Below are 23,148 nucleotides of genomic sequence, written 5' to 3'. Positions count from 1 at the left end.
GCTTTTGCGGTCCACCGTACTTCCGGTCACTGCATTCAATTCCACACACACAAATACACAGGAAGCCTCAGTGTCCGTAGAGATCAGGTAATGGCGTCTTACTATACAGGGAGAGCAGCCTGTGGTGTCCTGTTGTTATTATTATACAAGGGCAGCAGCCTGTGGTGTCCTTTTATTATTATTATACAGGGGGAGCAGCCTTTGTTGTCCTGTTATTATTATTATGATTATTATTATTATTATACAGGGGGAGCAGCCTGTGGTGTTCTGTTATTATTACTAAACAGGGGAGCAGCCTGGGGTGTCCTGTTATTATTATTAAACGGGGAGCAGCCTGTGGTGTCCTGTTATTATTATTATTATTATTATTATTATTATTATACAGGGGGAGCAGCCTGGGGTGTCCTGTTGTTATTATTATTATTATTATTATTATTAGACAGGGAGAGCAGCCAGTGGTGTCCTTTTGTTATTATTATTATGCATGAGGATCAGCCTGTGATGTCCTGTTGTTTTTATTATTATACAGGTGGAGCAGCCTGTGGTGTCCTGATATTAATATTATACAGGGGGAGCAGCATGTGGTGTCTTATTATACAGGGAGAGCAGCCAGTGGTGTCCTGTTATTATTATACAGGGGGAGCAGCCTGTGGTGTCCTATTATTATTATTATTTTCTCTGACGTCCTATTGGATGCTGGGGACTCCATAAGGACCATGGGGAATAGCGGCTCCGCAGGAGACTGGGCACAAAAGTAAAGCTTTAGGACTACCTGGTGTGCACTGGCTCCTCCCCCTATGACCCTCCTCCAAGCCTCAGTTAGATTTGTGTGCCCGAACGAGAAGGGTGCACACTAGGGGCTCTCCTGAGCTGCTTAGTGAAAAGTTTAGTTTTAGGTTTGTTATTTTCAGTGAGATCTGCTGGCAACAGGCTCACTGCATCGAGGGACTAAGGGGAGAAGAAGCGAACTCACCTGCGTGCAGAGTGGATTGGGCTTCTTAGGCTACTGGACACCATTAGCTCCAGAGGGATCAAACACAGGCCCAGCCATGGAGTCCGGTCCCAGAGCCGCGCCGCCGGCCCCCTTACAGAGCAAGAAGAGGTCCGGAAAATCTGCGGCAGAAGACATCCTGTCTTCACCAAGGTAGCGCACAGCACTGCAGCTGTGGGCCATTGCTCCTCAGCACACTTCACACTTCGGTCACTGAGGGTGCAGGGCGCTAGGGGGGGGCGCCCTGAGCAGCAATAAAAACACCTTGGCTGGCGAAAATACATCACATATAGCCCCCAGGGCTATATGGATAAATTTTAACCCCTGCCAGAATACACAGAAAAACGGGAGATAAGGCCGCCGAGAAGGGGGCGGAGCCTATCTCATCAGCACACTGGCGCCATTTTTCCTCACAGCTCCGTTGGAGGGAAGCTCCCTGGCTCTCCCCTGCAGTCACTACACTACAGAAAGGGTTAAAAAAGAGAGGGGGGCACTAATTAGGCGCAGTATTAAAAATACAGCAGCTATAAGGGGAAAAACACTTATATAAGGTTATCCCTGTATATATATATATATAGCGCTCTGGTGTGTGCTGGCAAACTCTCCCTCTGTCTCTCCAAAGGGCTAGTGGGGTCCTGTCCTCTATCAGAGCATTCCCTGTGTGTGTGCTGTGTGTCGGTACGTTTGTGTCGACATGTATGAGGAGGAAAATGATGTGGAGGGGAGCAAAATTGCCTGTAATAGTGCTGTCACCCCCTAGGGGGTCGACACCTCAGTGGATGAACTGTTGGAAGGGTGTCAGCTCTGTACAAAAGACAGTTGATGACATGAGACAGCCGGCTACTCAGCTTGTGCCTGTCCAGACGTCTCATAGGCCGTCAGGGGCTCTAAAGCGCCCATTACCTCAGATGGCAGATACAGACGCCGACACGGATACTGACTCCAGTGTCGACGGTGAAGAGACAAATGTGACTTCCAGTAGGGCCACACGTTACATGATTGAGGCAATGAAAAATGTTTTACACATTTCTGATACTGCAAGTACCACCAAAAAAGGGGTATTATGTTCGGTGAGGAAAAACTACCTGTAGTTTTCCTGAATCTGAGAAATTAAATGAGGTGTGTGATGATGCGTGGGTTTCCCCCGATAACAACTGAAAAGTTATTGGCATTATATCCTTTCCCGCCAGAGGTTAGGGTGCGTTGGGAAACACCCCCTAGGGTGGATAAAGCGCTCACACGCTTGTCAAAACAAGGTCTCTACCCTCTCCTGAGATGGCCGCCCTTAAGGATCCTGCTGATAGAAAGCAGGAGAGTATCCTAAAATGTATTTACACACATACTGGTGTTATACTGCGACCAGAAAACGCCTCAGCCTGGATGTGCAGTGCTGGGTTGGCGTGGTCGGATTCCCTGACTGAAAATATTGATACCCTAGATAGGGACAGTATACTATTGCCTATAGAGCATTTGAAAGATGCATTTCTATATATGCGTGATGCACAGCGGAATATTTGCCGACTGGCATCAAGAGTAAGTGCGTTGTCCATTTCTGCCAGAAGGGGGTATGGACATGACAGTGGTCAGGTGATGCGGATTCCAAACGGCATATGGAAGTATTGCCTTATAAAGGGGAGGAGTTATTTGGGGTTGGTCTTTCAGACCTGGTGGCCACGGCAACAGCTGGGAAATCCACATTTTTACCCCAGGTCGCCTCTCAACATAAGAGGACGCCGTATTATCAGGCGCAGTCCTTTCGTTCCCATAAGGGCAAGCGGGCAAAAGGTTCCTCATTCTGCCCCGTGACAGAGGCAGAGGAAAAAGGCTGCAGAAATCAGCCAGTTCCCAGGAACAGAAGCCCTCTCCCGCCTCTGCCAAGCCCTCAGCAAGACGCTGGGGCTTTACAAGCAGACTCAGGCACGGTGGGGGCCCGTCTCAAGAATTTCAGCGCGCGGTGGGCTCACTCGCAAGTAGAACCCTGGATCCTTCAGGTGGTATCTCAGGGGTACAAATTGGAATTCGAGACGTCTCCCCCTCGCCGTTTCCTAAAGTCGGCTTTACCAATGTCTCCCTCCGACAGGGAGGCAGTTTTGGAAGCCATTCACAAGCTGTATTCCCAGCAAGTGATAATCAAGGTACCCCTCCTGCAACAGGGAACGGGGTATTATTCCACACTGTTGTGGTACCGAAGCCGGACGGCTCGGTGAGACCGATTTTAAATCTAAAATCTTTGAACACTTACAGAGGTTCAAATTCAAGATGGAGTCACTCAGAGCAGTGATTGCGAACCTGGATGAAGGGGACTACATGATGTCTCTGGACATCAAGGATGCTTACCTTCATGTCCCAATTTACCCTTCTCACCAAGGGTACCTCAGGTTTGTGGTACAGAACTGTCACTATCAGTTTCAGACGCTGCCGTTTGGATGGTCCACGGCACCCCGGGTCTTTACCAAGGTAATGGCCGAAATGATGATACTCCTTCGAAGGAAGGGAATTTTAGTTATCCCTTACTGGGACGATCTCCTGATAAGGGTAAGATCCAGGGAACAGTTGGAGGTCGGTGTAGCACTATCTCAGGTAGTGTTGCGGCAGCACGATTGGATTCTCAAAATTCCAAAATCGCAGCTGATTCCGACGACTCGTCTTCTGTTCCTAGGGATGATCCTGGACACAGTCCAGAAAAAGGTGTTTCTCCCGGAGGAGAAAGCCAGGGAGTTATCCGAGCTAGTCGGGAACCTCCTATAACCGAGCCAAGTCTCAGTGCATCAATGCACAAGGGTTCTGGGAAAAATGGTGGCTTCCTACGAAGCAATCCCATTCGGCAGATTCCACGCAAGAACATTCCAGTGGGACCTGCTGGACAAATGGTCCGGATCGCATCTTCAGATGCATCAGCGGATAACCCTGTCACCAAGGACAAGGGTGTCTCTCCTGTGGTGGTTGCAGAGTGCTCATCTTCTAGAGGGCCGCAGATTCGGCATTCAGGACTGGGTCCTGGTGACCACGGATGCCAGCCTGCGAGGCTGGGGAGCAGTCACACAGGGAAGGAATTTCCAGGGCTTATGGTCAAGCCTGGAGACATCACTTCACATAAATATCCTGAAGCTAAGGGCCATTTACAAGGCTCTAAGCTTAGCAAGACCTCTGCTTCAAGGTCAGCCGGTGTTGATCCATTCGGACAACATCACGGCAGTCACCCACGTAAATAGACAGGGTGGCACAAGAAGCAGGATGGCAATGGCAGAAGCTGCAAGGATTCTTCGCTGGGAAAATCATGTGATAGCACTGTCAGCAGTATTCATTCCGGGAGGGGACAACTGGGAAGCAGACTTCCTCAGCAGACACGACCTCCACCCGGGAGAGTGGGGACTTCACCCAGAAGTTTTCCACATGATTATAAACCATTGGGAAAAATTCGACAGGTATTGCCCCAGGTCAAGGGACCCTCAGGCAATAGCTGTAGACGCTCTGGTAACACCGTGGGTGTACCAGTCAGTGTATGTGTTCCCTCCTCTGCCTCTCATACCCAAGGTACTGAGAATTATAAGATGGAGAGGAGTAAGCACTATATTCGTGGCTCCGGATTGGCCAAGAAGGACTTGGTAACCGGAACTTCAAGAGATGCTCACGGAGGATCCGTGGCCTCTACCTCTAAGAAGGGACCTGCTCCAGCAAGGACCCTGTCTGTTTCCAAGACTTACCACGGCTGCGTTTGACGGCATGGCTGCTGAACGCCGGATCCTGAAGGAAATAGGCATTCCGGATGAAGTCATCCCTATCCTGATCAAAGCCAGGAAGGATGTAACCGCAAAACATTATCACCGCTTTTGGCGAAAATATGTTGCGTGGTGCGAGGCCAGTAAGGCCCGACGGAGGAATTTCAACTGGGTCGATTCCTACATTTCACCTTGGGATCTCAATGTAGTTTTGGGTTCCAAAAGTCACATTAGTTTGAACCACTTAAATCTGTGGAGTTAAAATATCTCACATGGAAAGTGGTCATGAGGTTGGCCTGGTCTGGGCCAGGCGCGTGTCAGAATGGGCGGCTTTATCCTGTAAAAGCCCTTATCTGATTTTCCATTCGGACAGGGCGGAATTGAGGACTCGTCCTCAGTTTCTCCCTAAGGTGGTTTCAGCTTTTCACCTGAACCAACCTATTGTGGTGCCTGCGGCTACTAGGGACTTGGAGGACTCCAAGTTGCTAGACGTGGTCAGGGCCCTGAAAATATATGTTTCCAGGACGGCTGGAGTCAGAAAATCTGACTCGCTGTTTATCCTGTATGCACCCAACAAGCTGAGTGCTCCTGCTTCTAAGCAGACTATTGCTCGTTGGATTTGTAGTACAATTCAGCTTGCACATTCTGTGGCAGGCCTGCCACAGTCAAAAATCTGTAAATGCCCACTCCACAAGGAAGGTGGGCTCATCTTGGGCGGCTGCCAGAGGGGTCTCGGCTTTACAACTTTGCCGAGCAGCTACTTGGTCAGGAGCAAATACGTTGTAAAATTCTACAAATTTGATACCCTGGCTGAGGAGGACCTGGAGTTCTCTCATTTGGTGCTGCAGAGTCATCCGCACTCTCCCGCCCGTTTGGGAGCTTTGGTATAATCCCCATGGTCCTTACGGAGTCCCCAGCATCCACTAGGACGTCAGAGAAAATAAGAATTTACTTACCGATAATTCTATTTCTCGTAGTCCGTAGTGGATGCTGGGCGCCCATCCCAAGTGCGGATTGTCTGCAATACTGGTACATAGTTATTGTTACCAAAAATCGGGTTATTGCTGTAGTGAGCCATCTTTTCTAGAGGCTCCTCTGTTAGCATGCTGTTAACTGGGTTTAGATCACAAGTTATACGGTGTGATTGGTGTGGCTGGTATGAGTCTTACCCGGGATTCAAAATCCTTCCTTATTGTGTACGCTCGTCCGGGCACAGTATCCTAACTGAGGCTTGGAGGAGGGTCATAGGGGGAGGAGCCAGTGCACACCAGGTAGTCCTAAAGCTTTTACTTTGTGCCCAGTCTCCTGCGGAGCCGCTATTCCCCATGGTCCTTACGGAGTCCCCAGCATCCACTACGGACTACGAGAAATAGAATTATCGGTACGTAAATTCTTCTTCTTATTATTATTATAATACCGGAGGAGCAGTCTCTGGTGTCCTATTATTATTATACAGGGGGAGCAGCCTGTGGTGTCCTATTATTATTATTATTATTATAATACCGGAGGAACAGCCTCTTGTGTCCTGTTGTTGTTATTATTATTATGCAGGAGGATCAGCCTGTGATGTCCTGTTATTATTATTATTATTATACTGGGGTAGCAGCCTGCTGTGTCTTATTATTATTATTATTATTATTATTACTATAATACAGGAGAAGCAGCCTATGGTTTCCTGTTATTAATACTATAAAGGGGATCAGCCTGTGGTGTTGTTGTTGTTATTATTATTATTATTATTATTATTATTATACAGGGGGAGCAGCCTGTAGTGTCCTGTTATTATTATAATTATACAGGGAGAGCAGCCTGTGGTGTCCTGATATTAATATTATACAGGGGGAGCAGCCTGTGGTGTCCTGTTGTTATTATTATGCAGGAGGATCAGCCTGTGATGTCCTGTTGTTTTTATTATTATACAGGTGGAGCAGCCTGTGGTGTCCTGATATTAATATTATACAGGGGGAGCAGCCTGTGGTGTCATATTATTATACAGTGGGAGCAGCCTGTGGTGTCCTGTTATTAAACAGGAGGAGCAGATTGTGGTGTCCTGTTGTTGTTGTTGTTGTTATTATTATTATTATTATACAAGGGGAGAAGCCTGTGGTGACCAGTTGTTATTATTATTATTATACAGGGAGAGCAGCCAGTGGTGTCCTGTTATTATTATACAGGGGGAGCAGCCTGTGGTGTCCTATTATTATTATAATAGCGGAGGAGCAGCCTCTGGTGTCCTGTTATTATTATACAGGGGGAGCAGCCTGTTTTGTCCTATTATTATTATTATTATTATTATTATTATTATTATATCGGAGGAGCAGCCTCTGGTGTCCTGTTGTTATTATTATAATTATACAGGGGGAGGAGCCTGTGTGTCCTGTTGTTGTTATTATTTTTATACAGGAGGAGCAGCTTGTGGTGTCCTGTTATTATTATTCTTTTTATACAGGTGGAGCAACCTGTGGTGTCCTGTTATTATTTGTATACTCGGGGAGCAGCTTGCTGTGTCTTATTATCATTATTATTATTATTATTATTATACAGGTGGAGCAGCCTATGGTTTCCTGTTATTAATACTATAAAGGGGAGCAGCCTGTGGTGGTGGTGGTGTTGTTGTTGTTATTATTATTATTATTATTATTATACAGGGGGATCAGCCTGTGGTGTCCTGTTATTATTATTATACAGGAGGAGCAGCCTGTAGTGTCCTGTTATTATTATTATTATTATTATTATTATTATTATACAGAAGGAGTAGCCTGTGGTATCCTGTTAGTATTATACAGGGGGAGCAGCCTGTGATGTCTTGTTGTTATTATTATTATTATTATACAGAAGGAGCAGCATGTGGTATCCTGTTAGTATTATAGAGGAGGAGGGGCCTGTGGTGTCCTGTTGTTGTTATTATTATACTGGGGGAGCAGCCTGTGGTGTCCAGGTATTATTATATAGGAGACGCAGCCTGTGGTGTCCTGTTGTTGTTGTTGTTGTTGTTAGTATTATTATTATAATAATAATACAAAAGGAGTAGCTAGTTGTGTCCTGTTGTTATTATTATACAGGAGGATCAGCCTGTGGTGTTCTGATATAATTTTTATACAGGGGAAGCGGCCTGTGGTGTCCTGTTGTTGTTATTATTTTTATTGTACATGGAAGTAGCCTGTGGTGTCCTTTTGTTATTATATTTATACTGGGGTGCAGCCTTTAGGGTTGTTGTTGTTGTTGTTTAAAATTATTTTTATTAATTTTATTATATGTAATTGTGGGGATTAAAAATATTGCTCAAATTCTACAATATATTAAAGCAGAGACCATAATATTCCTGGCATGTGTAACAGATGATAATTGGAGCAGTATGAAGCAAATGTATATCACACTCCTGGAAGTGTCACTGTGACATCACTTATATCTATAGTAATAATACAGGGACATGACTGGGGAGGTTAGGTGGTCTGGGAGCATCACTGTGACATCCCTTATATCTATAGTAATAATACAGGGACATGACTGAGGAGGTTAGGGGGTCTGGGAGTGTCACAGTGACATCACTTATATACATAGTAATAATACAGGGACATGACTGGGGAGGTGAGGGGATCTGGTAGTGACACAGTGATGTCACATATCTATAGTAATAATACAGGGACATGAGTGGTGAGGTGAGGGGATCTGGGAGTGTCACAGTGACATCACTTATATCTACAGTAATAATACAGCGACATAACTGAGGAGGTAAGGTGTTCTGGGAGTGACACAGTGATGTCACATATCTATAGTGATAATACATGGACATGACTGGTGAGGTGAGGGGATCTGGGAGTGTCACAGTGACATCACTTATATCTATAGTAATAATACAGGGACATGAGTGGTGAGGTGAGGGGATCTGGGAGCATCACTGTGACATCACTTACATCTATAGTAATAATACAGGGATATGACTGAGGAGGTGAGGGGATCTGGAAGTGTCACAATGACATCACTTATTTCTCTTACGTCCTAGAGGATGCTGGGGACTCCGTAAGGATGATGGGGGTACAGACGGGCTCCGCAGGAGATAGGGCACCTAAAAAGAACTTTTACTATGGGTGTGCACTGGCTCCTCCCTCTATGCCCCTCCTCCAGACCTCAGTTAGATCTTGTGCCCAGAGGAGAATGGGTGCACTGCAGAGAGCTCTCCAGAGTTTTCTGTTGAAAAATAATTTTGTTAGGTTTTTTATTTTCAGGGAGTCCTGTTGGCAACAGGCTCCCTGCATCGTGGGACCGAGGAGAGAGAAGCAGAGCTGGCTTGTCGAGTTGGGCACTGCTTCTAAGGCTACTGGACACCATTAGCTCCAGAGGGAGTCGGAACACAGGTCTCACCTGGGGTTTGTCCCCAGTCGCACACACAGTCACACACACAGAGCAGCACTGAAGGGTGCAGGGCGCGGGGGGGGGGCGCCCTGGGCAGCAATATTCCTCACTTTTGGCCAAATTCAGATAGATTAGGCTGCAGAGGCAGTAAATCTAAGATCCCCCGCCATTTTAATAGAAAAGTCACTGGGATTGAAGCCCGCCGTCGGGTGGGCGGGGCTTGATCCTCAGCACTAACCAGCGCCATTTTCTCCACAGAAGCTGCATGCATGAATGCTGGCTCCCTGGTCTCTTCCCTGCTGAACTTCACAGGCTGGAAAAAAGAGGAGGGGGGCACATTAGCGACGCAGTGAGTGGGAATTGGTATATTATATATAAAAAGCGCTATCTGGTCATATTTTTTCCAGTGTTTTAAGCGCTGGTGTGTGCTGGCATACTCTATCTCTGTCTCTCCTAAGGGCCTAGTTGGGGTTTTATCCCCTTATAGGTTAATCCCTGTGTGTGGGGGGTGTCGGTACGTGTGTGTCGACATGTCTGAGGCGGAAGGCTTCTTCAAGGAGGAGGTGGAGCAAATGAGTGGTGTGTCCCCGTCGGTTGTGCCGACATGGATGGACATGTGGCATATGTTGAATGCAAGTGTGGCATCTTTACATAAAAGGCTTGATAAGGCTGAATTAGGGGGGACATCAGGGGGTCAATCCTCGGATTGGACCGACTCGCAGGGCCCGTCGGGGTCTCAAAAGCGTCCCTTAACACAAGACACTACTACCGACAAGGATTCTGATTCCAGTGTCGACTACGATGAAGTAAAATTGCACCCTAGGGTGACTAAAACCATTCAGTGTATGATTGTGGCAATAAGGGATGTGTTGCATATTGAGGATGAACCCTCGGTCCCCGACACAAGGGTACACATGTTTAAGGGAAAGAAACAGATTATTAATTTTCCCACATCTCATGAATTAAATGATTTATTTGGAAAAGCTTGGGAGACTCCGGAAAAGAGACCGCAGATCCCCAAAAGAATTTATATGGCATACCCCTTCCCTAAACAGGACAGGGAGATTTGGGAATCACCCCCCACTGTGGACAAGGCACTGACGCGCTTGTCCAAGAAAGTGGCGCTACCGTCTCCTGACACAGCGGCCCTTAAGGACCCTGCAGATCGCAGGCAAGAAACTACCTTAAAGTGTATTTATTCTCATACGGGTACTGTGCTAAGAACGACAATTGCGTCGGCATGGGTGTGTAGCGCAATTGCAGCTTGGACAGATGAGCTGACAGATCAATTTGATAATATGGATAAGGATACTATATTCTTAACCAGAGGTTCTCAAACTTGGTCCTCGTGGGCCCACACAGTGCATGTTTTGCAGGTAACCCAGCAGGTGCACAGGTGTATTAATTACTCACTGACACATTTTAAAAGGTCCACAGGTGGAGCTAATTATTTCACTTGTGATTCTGTGAGGAGACCTGCAAAACATGCACTGTGTGGGCCCCCGAGGACCGAGTTTGAGAACCTCTGTTCTTAACTATAGCCCATATAAAAGACGCAGTCTTATTTATGAGGGATGCTCAAAGGGATATTGGATTGCTAGCTTCTAGGGCCAATGCCATGTCTATCTCAGCGAGAAGATCCTTATGGACTCGCCAATGGACGGGTGATGCGGATTCCAAAAAAACATATGGAAGTACTACCTTAGAAGGGTGATGTATTGTTTGGGGATGGGCTGACGGACCTGGTTTCCACAGCTACAGCAGGTAAATCAAAATTTTTACCATATATTCCCCAACAGCAAAAGAAAGTACCACCCTATCAGATGCACTCCTTTCGGTCGCACAAGTCCAGAAGAGGTCGGGGATCCTCTTTCCTCGCCAGAGGTAAGGGCAGAGGCAAAAAAGCACCTGCTTCGGCAGGTGCCCAGAAACAAAAGTCCTCCCCGGCTGCTCCAAAACCCACAGCATGACGCTGGGGCTCCCCTGAGGGAGTCCGCATAGGTGGGGGCACGTCTTCGACTTTTCAGTCAGGCCTGGGTCAGTTCAGACCTGAATCCCTGGGTGTTGGAAATAGTTTCCCAGGGTTACAAATTGGAATTCGAGGAGGTGCCCCCTCGCCGATTTTTCAAATCGGCCCTACCAGCTTCCACATCGGAACGGGATATAGTGTTAGATGCAATTCAAACGCTGTGTATACAGCAAGTGATAATCAAGGTTCCCCTGCACCAGCAGGGAAGAGGTTACTACTCAACCCTATTTTTTGATGCCAGTCATACGTCCATTCGGCAATTCAAAAGCAACAGAAGGACTGTGCACAATAATGAACAATAGAAGTACTTCTTTTGGTATATGCCAATAACCATATACCATTGTATTCACAATCTAGGTGTCATTACTACCATATTTGACTGGGTACGCCCAACCTCGCCTGATCTTGGAAGCTAAGCAGTGAATAGCCTGATTAGTACCTATTTGGGAGACTGCTAGGGAATATCAGGTGTAGTAATAAATATCTCTGTGTTTGTGAAAAACGGAGGTGTTGGAGCAACCTTTGACCATTACCATTTTCACACCTTATTTCCCTCCTCTTATCCATGTAGCTTCTCTAATTTTCTACTTATCTGCGATAAGTATTTGTTCTCTTATTTATTGTACTTCATTGACATAAACTTCTAAGTAGCAGATCAAACCCTTACCAGGTTATATCTTTTCCACAGGTAATTATGTAAGGATCATAACCGCAGCATATTTGCAACATATGTAATGCCTATGCACTTTATGCTAAAGATTATCCATTATCCTGTGACATTCAAATTCAATTTCTAATATTTTCACCTCAGGTGTCACTGTCATCCTTATCAGCTACATTAATTGTAGATTGATTACTCTTAATTATTCCATGATTGAGAATCATTTCTTTTAACAATTTAAAAAAAACACAAGTGAGAAAGGCTATATCAAACTTATAGTGTTATAAAAATGTTTATATGTGTGTAGATCTTGTGTACTATATTATAATGTAATTTGTATTAAAAGTTAAGTTTTAGTTTTTCAAGCGTGCCCCAACAAAGAGTCTCTCTTTTTCTTTGCAACCTCGTTATCTATAGTAATAATACAGGGACATGACTGAGGAGGTAAGGGGAATGGGAGTGACACAGTGATGTCACATATCTCTAGTAATAATACATGGACATGACTAGTGAGGGGATCTGGGAGTGTCACAGTGACATCACTTATATCTATAGTAATAATACAGGGACATGACTGGTGAGGTGAGGGGATCTGGGAGTGACAGTGATGTCACATATCTATAGTAATAATACTGGGACATGACTGGGGAGGTGAGGGGATCTTGGAGTGACACAGTGATGTCACATATCTATAGTAATAATACAGGGACATGACTGGGGAGGTGAGGGGATCTAGGAGTGACACAATGATGTCATATATCTATAGTAATAATACTGGGACATGACTGGTGAGGTGAGAGGAGGGGATCTGGTAGTGTCACTGTGACATCACTTACATCTATAGTAATAATACAGGGACATGACTGGGGAGGTGAGGGGATCTGGGAGTGTCACAGTGACGTCACTTATATCTGTAGTAATAATACAGGGACATGACTGGTGAGGTGAGGGTATCTGGGAGTATTTACAGTGCTATTGTTGTCTCCTTCTTTTCGCAGGGTTACACAGTAGTGGGGAAGACATCCAGTGATTGTGAGACACAGCCAACAGCCGTCCCCATGTATCAGGTGGACTGAGCAGGACCCAGAGGCTCATCACGGTGCCTCCACCTCACTCACTGATACATGAGTGACACAATGATCAGAAGATCCTGGAACTCACCAACAAGATCATTCAGCTGCTGACTGGAGAGGTGACTGCTGGGAATGGGACATTGTACAGTAACACCACGGGATGTGTCTGGGTGATGACTGGAGAGGTGACTGCTGGGAATGGGGCATTATACAGTAACACTAGGGGATGTGTCTGGGTGATGACTGGAGAGGTGACTGCTGGGAATGGAGCATTATACAGTAACACCAGGGGATGTGTCTGGGTGATGACTGGAGAGGTGACTGCTGGGAATGGGGCATTATACAGTAACACCAGGAGAGGTGTCTGGGGGATGACTGTATCACTGTGTGTGTCAGGTTCCTATAAGGTGTCAGGATGTCACTGTCTATGTCTCCATGCAGGAGGAGGAGTATATAGAGGAACACAGGGGTCTGTACAAGGACGTGATGATGGAGAATCACCGGCCCCTCACATCACTGGGTAAGAGGAGACTTGCATGTATTGTACAGTGGAGAGCAGGTATGGGGGCCCCTAAATACACACATCATCTGATAATCACATATATACACTGTACTCAGTCACTGTGTGTCTCCTACAGATGGGCCCAGTAACAGAGATACCCCAGAGAGATGTCCCCGTCCTCTGTATCACAGGACCCCACAGGAGGATCAGGTAGGTGGGATTTAGGGTCTCCCTAATATACCAAAGTGACTGTCACTATATGATCTGTAGAGGAGCTGTGTGTCTTATAAGATGATATTATACTGTTTCACCTCAGTTTAATCTGACTGTATGCAAATGTCATTATAGTGTTTATTTGTCTTTTAGGTAGAACATTTGTCTGATATTAAAACAGAAGATATAGAGGGAGAAGAACAGACGTATGTGACTGATATAAAGGCAGAAGATATAGAGGGAGAAGATGAGACTTATGTGACTGATATAAAGGGAGAAGAAGAGACGTATGTGCCTGATATAAAGGCAGAAGATATAGAGGGAGAAGAAGAGACGTATGTGACTGATATGAAGGCAGAAGATATAGAGGGAGAAGAAGAGACGTATGTGACTGATATAAAGGCAGAAGATATAGAGGGAGAAAAAGAGACTTATGTGACTGATATGAAGGCAGAAGATATAGAGGGAGAAGAAGAGACATATGTGAGGGGTGATCAGCAGTGTGAGGAGGAGGAAATCCCTACAGATATCAGCATAGGTGAGTAATAAACACTTATTACAGATAAGAATCACATATTCTTGCAATCTCTAATTGTACACCCTCCTCTGTCAGTACAAACTAATGAGGAATATGCATTTTCCCAGCGTGGAGTCAGGAGCCATCATCCCCTATTATACTCCTGCTCTCCTCCTCACATCTTGTCGCTGTGTGTTACCAGCCCAGAGATCTGACCAGTCTCCTCCCCACACTCTCTGGTGTATCTCATACATTTGGAGCCATCAGCCACTATTATACACCTGCTCTCCCCCTCTCATCATGTCACTGTATGTTACCAGCCTGGATATCTGACCAGTCTCCTCCCCACACTCTCTGGTGCATCTCATACATCAGGAGCCATCAGCCCCTAAAATACACCTGCTCTCCTCCTCACATCATGTCACTATGTGTTACCAGCCCCGAGATCTGACCAGTCTCCTCCCCACATTCTCTGGTGTATCTCATACATCAGGAGCCATCAGCCCCTATTATAGTCCTGCTCTCCCTCTCACATCATGTCACTGTCTGTGGCCAGCCCAGAGATCTGACCAGTCTCCTCCCCACACTCTCTGGTGCATCTCATACATCAGGAGCCATCAGCCCCTAAAATACACCTGCTCTCCTCCTCACATCATGTCACTATGTGTTACCAGCCCCGAGATCTGTCCAGTCTCCTCTCCACACTCTCTGGTGTATCTCATACATTAGGAGCCATCAGCCCCTATTATAGTCCTGCTCTTCTCCTCACATCATGTCACTGTGTTTTACCAGCCCAGAGATCTGACCAGTCTCCTCCCCACACTCTCTGGTGTATCTCATACTTCAAGGGCCTTTGGCCCCTATTATACTGCTGCTCTCCTCCTCACATCATGTCACTGTGTGTTACCAGCCCAGAGATCTGACCAGTCTCCTCCCCACACTCTCTGGTGTATCTCGTACTTCAAGGGCCTTTGACCCCTATTATACTCCTGCTCCACCCCTCACATAATGTCACTGTGTTTTACCAGCCCTGAGATCTGACCAGTCTCTTTCCCACACTCTCTGGTGTATCTCATACTTCAGGGGCATCGGCCACTATTATACTCCTGCTCTCCCCCTCACATCATGTCACTGTGTGTTACCAGTCCAGAAATCTCACCACTCTCCTCCCCACACTTTTTGGTGTGTCTCATACATCAGGAGACATCAGCCCCTATTATACTCCTGCTCTCTCCCTCACATCATGTCACTGTGTGTTACCAGCCCAGAGATCTGAACAGTCTCCTCCCCACACTCTCTGGTGTATCTCATACATCAGGAGCAATCAGTCCCTATTATACTCCTGCTCTCCCCCTCACATCATGTACTCACACATAACTCACACATAACTGTGTACTCACACATAACTGTGTGTTACCAGCCCAGAGATCCTCCCCACACTCTCTGGTGTATCTCATACTTCAGGGGCCATCGGACCCTATTATACTCCTGCTCTTTCCCTCACATCATGTCACTGTGTTTTACCAGCCCAGAGATCTGACCAGTCTCCTCCCCACACTCTCTTGTGTATCTCATACTTCAGGGGCCATCGGCCCCTATAATAATCCTGCTCTCCCCCTCACATCATGTCACTGTGTGTTACCAGCCCAGAGATCTGACCAGTCTCCTCCCCACACTCTCTGGTGTATCTCATACATCAGGAGACATCAGCCCCTATTATACTCCTGCTCTCTTCCTCACTGTGTTACTAGCCCAGAGATCTGACCAGTCTCCTCCCCACACTCTCTGGTGTTTCTCATACATCAGTAGCCATCAGCACCTATTATACTCCTGCTCTCCCCCTCACATCATGTCACTGTGTGTTACCAGCCCAGAGATCTGACCAGTCTCCTCACACTCTTTGAGTGCATGTTATACTCCAGTCCAAGCTTCCTAGTATTTTTAATTAAACATAAAAGCATTGCCAGAACTATAGTACTGGTTAATTTCAGTTACAGAATTATATAATGTGCAATGTAACATCCTGGGTGTTTTCTACTCATTTATAGTAATTTGCCATTTTTGAACATAACCTACAATATTTATTTTGTTTCATGAAAATTCATGTGCATAATGTATTTTATTTCCAGCGGGTGGACACACAAGCAGGAATATCTCAGAAGGACATCTAATGTTATCCCTGGATTGTGACATAAAAGATAATGACAGTAGACAGGATTCTCCAGGAACTAACCCCATTACCCCAATTATACATCCAGCTCTATCAGCTGGTCCCTTTGATCCAGGGAAATGTTCTCCTGATCACTCTGATGTTGGTGCATCTGTTACAGCTCTGACAGTAGACACATGGTTTCCCTGTTCTATAGATGCCAAATGTTTTACACAGAAAACAAAGCTTATTACCCATCAGACAGGTAAGGCAGGTGAGAGGCCATTTCCATGTTCTGAGTGTGGGAAATGTTTTACATACAAATCAGTTCTTGTTACACATCAGAGAAGGCACACAGGTGAGAGGCCATTTCCATGTTCTGAGTGTGGGAAATGTTTTACATACAAATCAGTTCTTGTTACACATCAGAGAAGGCACACAGGTGAGAAACCATTTCCATGTCCTGAGTGTGGAAAATGTTTTTTAAGTAAAGCACATCTAGTTTCACATCAGGAAACTCACACAGGTGAGAAGCCATTTTCATGTTCTGAGTGTGTGAAATGTTTTACACATAAATCAGCTCTTGTTAGACATCAAAGAACTCACACAGGTGAGAGGCCATTTCCATGTTCTGAGTGTCGGAAATGTTTTGCACAGAAATCAGATCTTGTTGCACATCAAAGAAGTCACACAGGTGAGAAGCCATTTCCATGCTCTGAGTGTGGGAAATGTTTTATACAGAAATCAAATCTTTTTACACATCAGAGAACTCACACAGGTGATAAACTATTTCCATGCTCTGAGTGTGGGAAATGTTTTACCCGAAAATCACAACTTGTTACACATCATCGAAGTCACACAGGTGAGAAACCATTTCCATGTTCTGAGTGTGGTAAATGTTTCACAGGGAAATCAGCTCTTGTTAGACATCAAAGAACTCACACAGGTGAGAAACCATTTCCATGGTCTGAGTGTGGGAAATGTTTTCTACAGCAATCATATCCTGTTGAACATCAAAGAACTCACACAGTTGAGAGTCCATTTCCATGTTCTGAGTGTCGGAAATGTTTTGCCCAGAAAACAGATCTTGTTGCACATCAAAGAAGTCACACAGGTGAGAAGACATTTCCATGCTCTGAGTGTGGGAAATGTTTTATACAGAAATCAAATCTTTTTACACATCAGAGAACTCACACAGGTGAGAAACCATTTCCATGCTCTGAGTGTGGGAAATGTTTTACCCGAAAATCACAACTTGTTATACACCATCGAAGTCATACAGGTGAGAAACCATTTCCATGTTCCGAGTGTGGAAAATGTTTCACAGGGAAATCAGCTCTTGTTAGACATCAAAGAAATCACACATGTGAGAAACCATTTACATGTTCTGTGTGTGAGAAGTAAATCAGCTTTGTTTCACACAATAGACATCAAACAGGTGAGGAACCTTTTTAATCTCATCATCACCATTGCTATGCATTGTTTCTCAAGTTCCTGTCCTATCTCCTTTGCTTTTTGCAATATGCATGCTTCTACTGGGTGAAACAATCAGATGTCATAACCTGGTCTACCACTGCTATGCAGATAACCTGTCTTTCTCTAACGTCCTAGTGGATACTGGGGTGGTATTAGTACCATGGGGTATAGATCGGGTCCATTAGTGTGTGCTGGCTCCTCCCCTCTATGCCCCTTCTAGCAGACTCCGTTTAGAAAAATGTGCCCAAGAAACCGGGTGCATTCTCTGGAGCTCCAGAGAGTTTTCTTAAAATTTATGTTAGTTTATTATTTTCAGACAGCGCTGATTGGCACCAGTCTGCCTGCGTCGTGGGACTTAGGGGGGAACCGAACCAACTTAATAGTTAATGGTTTGTATCCCCGCTGACAGGACACTCGCGTGTGAGCTTATGCCAGTAGCATGCCGCCACCCCTAACATGCCGAAGTAGATGCATTGAGTAATACGCAGGGGTCCCGGTTAGCAGGTCCCTGGTGCAAATGGTGGCAAAAGGGTGCGGCAGTCACAGGCCTCGAGCTGCGGTGCCTACTGTGGACCCCACACTGCCACACTGAACATAGGGTTACTCTCTTTATATACACATGTATTACAAGATGGTTTTACTATTTATGTCAGTATAATCTGCTAGGGACCGTGTGTCATGTAAGGGGCGGGGCTTTCCAGAGAGCGGGTCCAGAGGCTGGAAAGGCGCCATTTCCTGCTGCTGGTTACAGACTGCACGCTCAATCTGCTCCTCCACAGAGGCCACTGCACCACGTTTTTTTCTGGTACCAGGGGGTCTGATAGAAAGTTGGGGGAGCGCATATATAGCGGTTACACCGCTGGACACATAACATGTGTAAAATATACCCAGCGGAGCCCTGCCCTGAGCTGAGGTATTGTGTGCTGGTCCCATTCCTCTCTGTGTTCCTCCAATCAGGGTTGTCTGGGTTACTGTGCTGTTCCCTATTGTGTGTCACTGCACTGTGATATAAATATCTGTGTTTTTTGCTGTAAGCTTGTCTGAGAAAACATCTTTGTGTCCTTCTTGCAACACCAAGTTTACACCCTCTTCCCAGGGGTCCCTGCTCTGTACCCAGTGTTCTCTACCTTCACAGGGTAGTGCTTTGCAGGAACCTGCATGGTTGGACTCATTCAAAACAATGATTACATATATAAAGTCACCTGCTGCAAAGCAGGAGAGACAAACCCTGAGACAGTCTGTAGAAGAGTACATTATTAAGACGTCTGATCACAGACAGCCAACTCAGCCCCCTCTGGTGGTCTTTCATAAACGTACACTCCCACAGGTGCTCCAGTCTGACACTGACACTGAACTACCAGAGGATGTAGAGCTGGAGGGGGAAGATGGCAACACACTGTCCCCGGAGGTTGAGGCCTTAATTTATGCTATTAAGGATGTCCTCAACTTACAAGATAAGGATACAGAACCAGAAGAGGTATTATATTTTAATGTTAAATCAAAATCCTCAGTCACCTTACCTATATCAAAGAAGTTAAATACTCTTTCAAAGGAGGCGTGGGTAAATCCTTATAAATAATTTATTACTCACAAGAGGTAACTAAATTCCTTTCCCTTCCCGGCTGAGGATAGGAAAGTTTGGGAAACCCCACCATACGTGGATACTTCAGTATCCGGGCTTTCACATAAAATAGTTCTGCCTGTACCTGGGGCTATCTCCCTCAAAGACCCAGCTGATTGCAGAATTGAGAATACACTCAAATCAATGTATACTGCAGTGGGTGTAACTCAACACCACACTATTGTTGCAGCAGGATATCCATTGGGGGTCATTCCAAGTTGATCGCTCGCTAGCTACATTTTGCAGCCGTGCATCTGCATAGTCGCCGCCCACAGGGGAGTGTATTTTCGCTTTGCAAGTGTGCGAATGCCTTTACAGCTGAGCTCTGCAAAAACATTTTGTGCAGTTTATGAGTAGGTCTGGACTTACTCTGCCCTTGCGATCACTCCAGTCTTTTTGGTCCCGGAATTGACGTCAGACACCCGCCCTGCAAACGCTTGGACACGCCTGCGTTTTTCCAAGCATTCCCAGAAAATGGTCAGTTGCCACCCACAAACGCCTTCTTCCTGTCAATCTCCTTACGATCGGCTGTGCGAATGGATTGTTCGTTAAATCCATCGCTCAGCAATGATCCGCTTTGTACGCGTACAACGCGACTGCGTCTTGCGGTGCATACGCATGCACAGTAGTTACCTGATCACTGCGCTGCTAAAAACTGCAGCGTGTGATCAACTCGGAATTACCCCCAATGTTAAATGGACCGATAATAATATAATACAGAGGTTTGAGGCTTTACCTCAGGATGAGATCATTACTCTGTTACAGCATATCCAGGATGCAGCGAACTTTATGAGTGAGGCGGTTAAAGAATTGTGTATCATACATGACCGTTCCACGGCTATGACGGTCTCGGCTCATAGAGCCCTGTGGCTGCATCAATGGTCAGCTGATGCTAATTCCAAAAGGGGTGTTGAAAATCTTTCTTTTGCAGGGGATGCCTTGTTTGGAGAAGAACTAAACAAGTGGATATCTCAGGCCACAGCAGGTAAGTCTGCTACACCTGAAAAAACAAGAGAAAGACAAAATACCCTTGTGTGGAAGCACTCTTTGGATTAAATATGAAAAAGATGAAAGAAATGTGTATGGTAGAGGAAAGGACTCTTTTGTTGTCCTTCCTCTATGGTATTGGATAAAACTTAACTTTTAATGATGTTCTATAAAAATTTCACTGGAGGTGAACAAAAAAAGTAATCATAAAATCTAGATTGCCATTGTACCAAATAAGGTTCTAGATATAGCAGGTGAAAATGTTATGTGGTTGTTGTATAATTGTTGAAAATAAACAATATATACAGGTCACAGAGAGGATCGGATTGTAAGATAAGCTTAGAAAAATGATATTGGATTGCCTGAAGGAAAAACGGCCCACAGCACCTAGTATTCCCTGGAGGTCTCCCATCCACGTACTGACCAGGCCATACCTGCTTAGCTTCCAAGATCGGACGTGTTCGGGCGCATTCAGGATAGTATGGCTGTGGGCCGTTTGTATCAAGAATCACTGGTGATTTTTTGTGCTGATTAGAAAAATGGCCTGGGTATTCAGCTGAGAGGCTGTGAAATTGTGGGGGAGATGTTCTTAAATGTGATCTCCTGGAAAAAGAGGCCCACAGCACCTAGTATTCCCTGGCGGTCTCCCATCCATGTACTAACCAGGCCATACCTGCTTAGCTTCCAAGATCGGACGTGATCGGGCGTATTCAGGATAGTATGGCCGTGGGCCGTTTATTTCAAGAGATAAGTAAACAATTGCCAGGTTTTAGAGTATGTGTAAATGGTAATTAACCAAAATTCCCTGGGATTGAGTTGACAATTGTCAGGTTTTAAAGTATGTGTAAATAGAAATTAACCAAAATTCCCTGGGATTGGTCCTGGGAATTTATGATTTGGAAACAAAATCCAAAATTATTAGTCCCACTGAAGGGTAAGGGGTGCTGCTTGTGATCAGCAGGGTGTTAATTAAATGATCCTGCAGCAAGAAAAACAGGGGGGGTTTGCTGTTGTACTGAAAGTAACTATCTAAAGGTTTTTCTTGCTATAAATAGCAAATATTATTGATCAGATATGTTAAATGTGACAGCTGAGAAAAACCATGTATTCTGTGTTAAACAAGATTGTAATGGCTGACAAAGCAGTTGCTGATTATCTGCAAATAGGTTAAATCCTAAAGATAATCACAAAGCAGGCACTTGGATTGTTGGTCCCAGTGGAGGGATCTGATGTGCTGTTTAAGATGCCGGCACAGTATTTGTAGTAGTCACTACTTGTTAAATTTGTCTGCTGTAAATAGCCAGTGATCAGATGAACCTACAGAAAATTGTTTAAATTGGCACAACAGAGATAACAGTCTTTTAGTCCATATATGAAGATTTTAGAAGCTTATAGTACATGTCCTTTATCAACTAATTGCTGGATTCAATCCTGAATAAAAAGTACGGAGCAGATAATAACGTTACAAGACCCAATTTAAGGGTCTGAAGCGCTGTTTGAAAAACGGACACAAAGTTAAATGTTAAATGTTACCACTTCCAGTGATGTAGATATCGTTGGAGAACGGTGGCTGTAGTTAGATTGAAGATTGTGTCCGTGCCCCGTATTCTGTGACCGTGCGGCCGCCCGTTCCGGAGAGGGCGAAGCCGCAATGACGTCACTGAATGGACGTCAGAATCCGACGTACGTTTCACCTGTGAGCGGCTTGTTCACGGAAGCCCCGTGCTCTCTGTCCGCCTGCTCTCCATATAAATAGGATGCACGGAGGAGTTGATAGTAATTGGATGTGATGCAGCTGAGTTTATTGGGATCGTAAATAGGTTTGATTGGGGTGAAGGAGAATTAGTACTCTGGAAGGAGTAATCAATATATTAAATAGCATACTGGAGCTGAAGTGTGGTGGACTGATTAGTCCAAGCAGACAACTTAGATGATTTTGTTGTCCTGGAGACATATTGATAGTTTTAAAATGTGCAATTTAACACATAGGCAGGGATCTGAGCTATGATGTCAAAGTATTTGGCACATAAGCAAGGATCTGAGCTAGGATGTCAAAATATTTTGCAAAAATTGATTGAACATTAGAATTGTGAGAATGTAAAGTGTTAAATGGCTATTGAATAATGTGAGAAAAGAAAAGAAAGTTTGCATATACTTATGCATGAAGAATTTGTGTGTGAACGAATATATGGAAACGATATATATCCATATATGTAATTGTGTGAAAATGTATTGACAGAAATAGGTATTAAGATAAAATTAATATTAAAATGAAATAAATGAAAATAAAAATAAATTAAAATAAAATGAAATGAAAAGAAAAAGTGATTAATAAAAATTATAATTAATAATTAATAAATAAAAATATAAAATATGAAAAATAAAAAATAGAATATAATGAAAATAAATATGAAAAATGAAAGATAAAAAAAAAAAAAAATATAAAAAATAAAAATATAAAAAATAAATATAAATATGAAAATAAAATGTAAATTAATTGCATGATTGAAAAGGTGGACTGGTGGTAATGATATTGACTAGTGGGATTGGGTGATGTGTGGCAAAGATAGGGGTGCGAAAAAGAGTGATGAATAGGTAACAGGAAGGGGAGGGGGAGTTTGGAATGAGAGGGGGGGTTTGTTGGGGGGGTGGGGTTGGGGTTGTTAGTTGGAAAAAGTATTTGTGAGAGGAGAAGAGTGAATGTGTACTGGAACTAGGGTGCCTATGTGAGGTTTGAGAGTTGAGTGATGCACCTCCTGCTAGACACCCCTATGCTGGGCCCTCTCTGCAGTCCTTTCGTGTGGCAAGATTTAGAGGCGAAGCCAGAGGTGCATCTAATACTGCAAGAGGAACTCAC

At 44.8% G+C, this 23,148-nt stretch overlaps 1 protein-coding gene and 2 pseudogenes across 1 annotated transcript; 1 reads left to right on the top strand and 2 right to left on the bottom strand.

Moving 5' to 3' along the window:
• The first annotated feature begins 23 nt into the window (after nucleotides 1-23).
• LOC135057457 (gastrula zinc finger protein XlCGF26.1-like) lies at nucleotides 24-19,135 on the top strand. Its single transcript, XM_063963348.1, has 6 exons — nucleotides 24-87; nucleotides 12,752-12,945; nucleotides 13,268-13,346; nucleotides 13,465-13,542; nucleotides 13,699-14,079; nucleotides 16,188-19,135. The coding sequence occupies exons 3-6, from the start codon at nucleotides 13,313-13,315 to the stop codon at nucleotides 17,609-17,611; spliced, it is 1,917 nt and encodes a 638-aa protein (XP_063819418.1). The 5' UTR covers nucleotides 24-87; nucleotides 12,752-12,945; nucleotides 13,268-13,312; the 3' UTR covers nucleotides 17,612-19,135.
• Nucleotides 19,136-20,666: 1,531 nt separating this feature from the next.
• LOC134894688 (5S ribosomal RNA) lies at nucleotides 20,667-20,784 on the bottom strand (annotated as a pseudogene).
• A 121-nt stretch (nucleotides 20,785-20,905) lies between these two features.
• LOC134892646 (5S ribosomal RNA) lies at nucleotides 20,906-21,023 on the bottom strand (annotated as a pseudogene).
• Between the last annotated feature and the right edge of the window lie 2,125 nt (nucleotides 21,024-23,148).

Source organism: Pseudophryne corroboree, chromosome 3 (assembly GCF_028390025.1).
Source record: "Pseudophryne corroboree isolate aPseCor3 chromosome 3, aPseCor3.hap2, whole genome shotgun sequence".
In the NCBI taxonomy this organism is placed as follows: Eukaryota; Metazoa; Chordata; class Amphibia; order Anura; family Myobatrachidae; genus Pseudophryne; species Pseudophryne corroboree.
This window is presented reverse-complemented; position numbering and strand designations above follow the sequence as displayed.

What these genes read in the sequence shown, in the direction of transcription:
- LOC135057457 (XM_063963348.1), top strand. Translation starts at nt 13,313, where the DNA reads ATGATGGAGAATCACCGGCCCCTCACATCACTGG. An exon ending in CCCACAGGAGGATCAGGTAG is followed by an intron (nt 13,543 to 13,698) that starts GTGGGATTTAGG and finishes TCTTTTAGGTAG; the next exon opens with AACATTTGTCTGATATTAAA. An exon ending in CCCTACAGATATCAGCATAG is followed by an intron (nt 14,080 to 16,187) that starts GTGAGTAATAAA and finishes TTTTATTTCCAG; the next exon opens with CGGGTGGACACACAAGCAGG.